Consider the following 8,059-nt stretch of genomic DNA (forward strand, 5'->3'; position numbering starts at 1 on the left):
ACTGAAACTAAAAAACAAACTAACAAAAAAATCTGTGTTTTAGTATAGAGGTGGAAGCTGTCAATGGGGTGTCAGCTCTCAGTGCTCTGTACTGTGTTATGAATGGTTATGGCCTCTATCATTTCAAGTTTTATTCTTGAAACTTACATTCATGTTTAATGCTTCCAATAGTCTCAGTGGTCTCAGTAACTGTTAGCTCACTGATTCCAAAGACCATTGATTAAAAAAATATTTATTGAGAACTTACAATGTATTTATGATATTTTCTTAAACATTCTCCAGCTATACTTTTTGCTAGTTTATAGAGAAACATAAAAAATTAAACACAAACTTTTCTTTTTGTCCTTTTCATTCAGTCTCAACTAAAACTAAAAGGCAATTATATCCAGAAAAACAGAACTAAATTATTTGCTTTAGGTAGATTACGGATGATATGCTGCATTCAACAAGGAAGCACTGGAAACCTACCTACTGTGGAAATGTGTTTAAGTGAATACAAAAATGAACACGCTCAGCCCTTTTTTGTTTTCCTCTAATACAGTTTCCTAATATCTCATTTGTTAATGCAAATTTCAGAATTATTTATGTAAATACAAACACAGATATTTCATCAAGTGAATAACTTCTATTTTCTCTGAATATAACATACTTTCAGCTGATCGATTCTACAAGAGTTGTGCCAGCTTACAATTCACATTGAGCTTATTCCTTGGCATCATTCTGTGTAAAAGCTGTAACCTACTAAGAGTCTAACGGAATTATAGTGTTTAGGTATAAAAACATTGGTTACTAGACTCTGGTCTTTATGGTTTGCTAGCATGACTATGACTTATGAAAAGTACTAATTAGCGGTACCAAGTTCTCTGAGTTCTTCACAATTTATTCATTCATTCAAAAAATACTTATTAGTTGTTTACAATTTGTCAGGTTTAGGGCTAAGTGCTAGGGATAGAATTGTGAGTAAATACACTCCGTACCTATCACTCCTCCAGTAGGACAGACAGACAATAACAGAAATAAAATCATAAACAAATGTAAAATTGCAACTGCGACATGTGCAATAAAGAAGGGTATGTGTTACTATGAGAACCAAAAATGGGGAATGTGACTTAGGGACGTCAGGAAAGCCTTTCCTGAAGAAATGAGGTTTAAGTTGAAAGCTAAAAGATGAACAGGAGTTAAGAGGGTGAAGATGGAAGGGGAAAATATTCCAGAGAAAACAGTTTATGCAAGATCCTATGAAGGATGATCAAAAGAAGGCAATTAAAGCTACAGCAATGAGAATGAAAGGGAATACAGTTCAGGTACAGATAGGGACCACATCACGAAAGATCTTGTAGGCTGGCTACAGTAAGGATTTTGATCTTAGCCTAAGAATAGGGAAAGCCCTTAAAAGCTTTATAGCAAAAGGGGCGTGTGATCCTATTTACATTTTTTTCTAGTTCATTGAGGTATGCACAACAGACTGGAGGGAGACCAAAGTGGGCTATCGCAGTTGTCCAAATAAGAGTCAATAGAGTTTTCTTGTTTATAATAGTATGAGCAACAAGAGAAAGAATCTATTACAGTGAGTAAGGAGTAACACATATAAAGATGACTGTGGCCAGAGGGAAAATCCATTTTTAGGGTATTACCTATTTGACCACTATAGATAAAAGGTTGGTGCCTCACGGGTATATATGGGCCTGCACTATTCACTTTTGTATGCAGGCAATATAGTGTTAATGATTACATTTCAATATCAATGCCACTCAGGTACCTTTATAATTTCTCTAGTCTATTGTTAGCAACAAATAACATATATTTAGTACCTACTGTAAACAAGGGATTGTGCCAGCCTTTAGAGTTGTAAAGAAATATTAGAAATAGTCCTCATCTTCAAAAGGCATACACTCTAGCTAAACAGAAAGGATTTAGCTCAAAAAGCAAAGAAATCACTAGGTCTTCTGCAGCCTACTACAAGGCAGATCTCATTTTGCCCCTATTACAAATGGCTTGCTAGTAAGCTTCAAAGCATGCTTGGCTTATTGTATTCATTCTGAAACATCAGAACTCTGAGAAGGGTCTGGCAGCTTTTTGAAATACAAGAGTCAAATAGAGACTGGAACCACCCTCTGACTCTGGCCAAGAGAGATTCCGAGAGGATACGTTAGATATAATACAATAAAAGGAAAGTAGGAAAAGATGACCATAGAATATATTTCTGAGTAAAACAGACAGGTCCCAAATGAATATATACAGAATGTTTCCATTTTTAAAGGTTCAGATATTATACCAGTTCCTGGGGATATAACAATGAAGAAGATAGACATAATCCCTGTTCTTGTGATGCTTATTATTTAGGGGAAGGGACATGTTTGAAGCAAAAAATCTATGCATCATTGCTTAATTACAACTGCGATAAATGCAACAAAGTACAAGCACAAGGTGTCATGAGATCATAAAGGAGAGTCCTGATTTAGTGGTGGAGGGTTGAACAGTAAAGGGAATAAAGGGTTTCTTGTAGAAGGAACACTTAAGTGGAAACTTGTAGGATGAATGAGAGTTAGATAGGGATAGGGACGCAATGGGCAGAATTTTCTAGGTGGGGGAATAGCATATATAAAGGCCCTGAGGCAGAAAAGAACTTAGCTCGCAGTGGAAATGCACAGGGCTCAACTTCATGCTTATAATTTTCTTATACTGCCTTGATAGCAGGGTCAATCGATACAGATACAACCGAACTGAATAAAGCCTAGAATTCTGGAACTGACTTTTCAGAAATGACTACTTCCTTCTATCACTGAATTTGCACAATAAACATTAAAACTAAGCATATTTTATGAGTAACAGCTATGTGTGGAGAACATGCAGATTTCAAACTTTCTTAATTTCATCTATCCAAACAATTCCTTTTAATTACTTACAAAATAAACTGCTCCAAAACTTCCATGTCCAATTTCATGCAAACCAATAAAAAGTTCTTCTGGGTCATCTTTGTAGAACAGATCAGCAATCTCTGGGTCCTTTGGTACCCCTTTAGGCATGATGACCAGTATTGCAAGCACTTTGCTTTTTGATATCCCAGTCAGCTTTATTTCTCATTGACAATTTCTTTTTTAACAACTCTTCAGTACCTGTAGCAAAATAAGGTTTGCCATTAAATTATTTCTAACAAATTTTGTTTGGTGGCAATACAAGTATAAATTAATATTTAAAAGCATCTTATTCTCACAACTCAATAATGAAAAGACAAATAACCCAAATAAAAAATGGGCAAAGGATCTGAATAGACATTTCTTTGACAAAGATACATGAATGGGTGCTGACACATGAAAAGATCCTCATTATTAGTTTTTAGAGAAATGAAAATTAAAACCACAATGAGGTATCATTTCATACTCACTAGGATGGCTATGAACAAAAAGGTCAGATAAATGTTCATGAGGATGTGGAGAAATCAGAACCCTCTACCACTGCTGGTAGGAATGTAAAATGGCAGAGCAATTTTGGAAAACAGTCTGGCAGTTCATCAAAAACTTAAATACCAAGTTACCATCTGACCCAGAAATTCTACTCCTAGTTTTATATATACACACCCAAGAGAAATGAAAACATATGTCCATGCAAAAACTTGTACACAAATGTTCACAGCAGCATTATTCATAATAATAGCTAGGAAGTAGAATGTCCATTAATGGGTGAATGAACAAAATATGGTATTATCCATACAATGAAACATTATTCAGCCATAAAAAGGAATGAAGTACTGATATATACTGCAAAATGAATGAACCTTGTAGACATTATGCTAAATGAAAGAAGTCAGTCAGAAAAGACTACATATCTTATGATTCCATTTATATAAAATTTCCAGAATAGGCAAATCTGTGGAGAGAAAAAGTAGATTATTGGTCCCCCAGGGCTGGGGGTTTTGGTGGGTAAGGGCTAAAAAGGTACAGACTTTCTTTCAGGGTGATGAAAATGTCCTGAAATTGATTGTGGTGATGATTGCATAACTCTGTGATTATTCTAAAAACCATTCAATTGTACGCTTTAAATGAGTGACCTATATAATAGGTAAATTATATCTTGAAGATGTTACAAAAATTCATTTTGGTGTAATTAATATAGAAATAATAACAGTTGATATTTATTAAGCACTACTATGTGGCAGGCAATACTAAAAACCTTACATATATTATCTCCTTTAATCCCTGTGACAGCTTCATAATGTAATGACTTTGTTATCTTATTTTTATGGAACAAACTAAGACTTTGAGTGGCAAAACTACTTCCCCATGGCCAGGAAGGCAGTTATTTGTCAGAACTATGATGTAAATCCAGATCTAACAGCAAAGCCCATGCTCTTGATTGACATACGATATTCATACAGTAGTATAGGTAATTAAGCAATTTTTTATTAACCACCGGAAGAAACTGCTATCATTTGGAGGCTATGATAAGTGTCCACTTAAAGGGGCAAGTTATTCTGCTGCTATACAAAACTCTCTGAATTCAAAGTTTCTATTAATAAAAGGACATCATTTTTGACATGCTTATATACTGATCTGCCATTAGTTACATGCGTTCATTTGGTGTAGATCCTTTTTTCTTTATTTTTTGAAAAATATCAAAATGTCAACTTTCATCTGTATTTTTCACTGTAAATAACCTCTACCCCCCTCCCCAGATAATCATCTATTTATTTCAACATTTAAATTTATCATAGGATAGTTTGTGTTTCTTCCTTGTCCAACAAAATTAACTAAGCTAGAAATTTGGTTATTGGCCAACAGATGTATTTTTCAAAACATGAACCAATGGCTTTAATACTAGAAGAGAACGAGAAGGTAATTAATTAAATAAGTAAAATTGATGGTACAGAGAAGCATTTTTCTCTTGTGACATGATAGCCTTAGGTGACAATGTATTTAATACATTACTTCATATGGTTAGTCTGGTTAAGCCATTAGCATATGTACATCGTCAACGTAACTATCCATTCATCTACCCAATTCATTCTTTCATTCAACAAATATTTACTAATTGTTTACTATTTGCCAGACACTGTACTGGGTGTTGTATAGAGTGGGATGTGGTCCCTGTCCTTAAAAGGGCTTAGAAGTCAAATAGGGTGACAGACATCAAATTATAATGCCACATGTGACAAAATGGTTATAACCGATTGGTATTATGAGGAACAAAGCAAATTTTCTTTTTTTAGGAGACAGAGTCTCGCTCTGTCACCCGGGCTAGAGTACAGTGGCATCATCATAGCTCACTGCAACCTCAAACTCCTGGGCTCAAGTGATCCTCCTGCCTCAGCCTCCTGAGTTGTTGGAACCACAGGTGCACACCACTACACCCAGCTAATTTTTCTATGTTTTGTAGAGATGGGGGTCTCGCTCTTGCTCAGGCTGGTCTCAAATTCCTGGCCTCAAGTAATCCTCCCACCTCGGCCTCCCAGAGTGTTAGTATCACGATTACAGGCCTCCCAAAGTGCTAGGATTACAGGTTTGAGCCATTGCGCCCAGCCACAATGTTTTTAATATAAGAATATTATATGGTGACCCAGTCTATTTTTGACTTGGAAGTGAAAAAACATGCCTCTTTAGGGAAAATAAAAGGAGTTCATTAAATGTGGATGTATGGGAAAGTTGGAAGGAGAAAACATGGAGCTGGTTGGTGTTAAGCCAAGTAAAATCACAAGAGGCCTTTTAAATCATATGAAGAAATCTGGACTTTATCCTGAGTTACTGTTTTTATTTACAAACAACATAATCATCTATGTAGAAAATTCAATGGAATCTCAAAGAGCTACTAGAACTTACGAGTTTATTAAAGTTACAAAATATAAAATCAATACATAAGACTCAATTCTATTTCTATATATGAATAAATGAAAATCAAATTTAAAAAATATCAGTTACAGTAGCACCAAACATATGAAATACTTAGGGATAAATCTGACAAAGGATGTGCAAGACCTGTACACTGAAAACTATATTATAAAAATGAAAGAAATTGGCCAGGCGCGGTGGCTCACGCCTGTAATCCTAGCACTCCGGGGGGCCGAGGCGGGCGGATTGTTTGAGCTCAGGAGTTCGAGACCAGCCTGAGCAAGAGCGAGACCCCGTCTCTACTAAAAATAGAAAGAAATTATCTGGACAACTAAAAATATATAGAAAAAATTAGCCGGGCATGGTGGTGCATGCCTGTAGTCCCAGCTACTCGGGAGGCTGAGGCAGAAGGATCGCTTGAGCCCAGGAGTTTGAGGTTGCTGTGAGCTAGGCTAACGCCACGGCACTCACTCTAGCCAGGGCAACACAGTGAGACTCTGCCTCAAAAAAAAAAAAACAAAAAAAAACCACAAACAAAAATGAAAGAAATTAAAGACACAGTAAAGGTATATATTGTGTTTATAGGTCAGAAGACTCAACATTTTTGTTTAGAAACAGAAATTGAGAAACTGATTATAAAATTCATATGAAAATGCAAAGGACCTAGAATAACCAAAACAACTTTGAAAAAGAAAGACAAAGTTGGAGGGCTAACAAACTAATTTTAAGCTTTATTATGAAGCCACAGTTATCAAGACAGTGTGATACCAGTGTACAGACAGACAAGTAGATCAATGCAACAGAATAGGAAGTCCAGAAATAGATCCACACATTTATGGATAACTGAGTTTTGATAAAAGTACAAAGGTAATTCAGTGGAAAAAGTATTGTCTTCAATGAATGGTGCTGAAAACAACTGCATACATACATGCAAGAAAAAAGATCTTTGGTCCATACTGACACCATACATAAAAATTAACTCCAAATGGGTTATAAAACTAAATGTAAAATTTACAACGCTAAAATTTCTAGAAGAAAACATAGGAGAAAATCTTTGTGACCTTGGGTTAGGAAAAAATGCCTTAGATACAAAACCAAAAGCATAGTCCATACAAGGAAAAATTGATAAATTATACTTTATTCGAATTAAAAATATACGCTTTTTGAAAGACATTTAAGAGAATGAAAAGACAAGTAGCATATTGGGAGAGAATCTTTGCAAAATATATCTTATAATGGTCTTGTATCTAGAAATTATAAAGAATCCTCAAAGGTCAATAATAAGAAAATGACACAATTTTAAAAACAGACAAAAGATTTGAATAGGCACTTCACCAAGGAAGATATATGAATGACAAAAGAAAGATGCTTACTATCACTACTCATTAGGGAGATGCAAATTAAAACCACAATGAGATATGGATTAGAATGGCTAACATTAAAAAGACTGACCATACCAGATGTTGGCAAGGATATGAGTGACTGGATCTTTCACACACTGTTGGTGGGAATGTAAAATGGTACAAGCATATTGCAAAAAGTTTGGCAGTGTCTTAAAAAGTTAAACATACACCTACCACATGATGTAGTCATTCCACTCCTACGTATTTACCCAAGAAAAATGAAAGCATGTGCCAATACAAAGTCCTGTACAAAAATGTTCATAGCAGCTTTGTTTTTAATAGACCAGACTGGAAACAACCCAAATGTCCATCAACAAAAGAATAGACAAACAATCTGTGGTACATGCAGACAATGGAATGTAACTCACCAATAAAATGAACTACTGACACATGCTACAACATGGATGAATGTCAAAATAATTATACTGAAAGAAGTCAGACAAAAAGGTGTATATACTTTATGATTTCATTTATTTAGAATTCTAGAAAATGCAAACTCATCTAAAGTGACAGAAAGCATATCAGTGGTAACCTGGGGACAGAGCAGGGGTAAAAAGGGGTCAGTGGGAGGAATTAAAAAGGGACACAAGAAAGGTTTTGGGAGTGATGGACATGTTTATTACCTCCACCATGATGATGGATTCACAGATATATATACTGGTTAAAACGTATTACGTTCTTTAAATATGTTCAGATTGTTGTATGTGAGTTATACATCAATAAGGTAGTTTTAGAAAGATAAAATGTACAAAACTGAAAGGCAAATAAAGTAGGGAAAATTTTTGCAAAATATGTGCCAGTTAAAAGCTATTCTCGGCCGGGCGCGGTGGCTCA

The 8,059-nt window shown here is 35.2% G+C and overlaps 1 protein-coding gene across 1 annotated transcript in view; it reads right to left on the minus strand.

The window, feature by feature from the left end:
• The window catches only part of TAOK3 (TAO kinase 3), an 88,346-nt gene that overhangs the window by 78,989 nt on the left and 1,298 nt on the right, over positions 1-8,059 (minus strand). Inside the window, exon 2 of the mRNA XM_012650191.1 lies at positions 2,907-3,116. Coding sequence (XP_012505645.1) covers positions 2,907-3,026 — 120 coding nt within the window. The 5' untranslated portion in view covers positions 3,027-3,116. The remainder of the gene's footprint in view (positions 1-2,906; positions 3,117-8,059) is intronic.

This window comes from Propithecus coquereli, unplaced genomic scaffold (genome assembly GCF_000956105.1).
Source record: "Propithecus coquereli isolate 6110/MARCELLA unplaced genomic scaffold, Pcoq_1.0 Scaffold314, whole genome shotgun sequence".
NCBI lineage: Eukaryota > Metazoa > Chordata > Mammalia > Primates > Indriidae > Propithecus > Propithecus coquereli.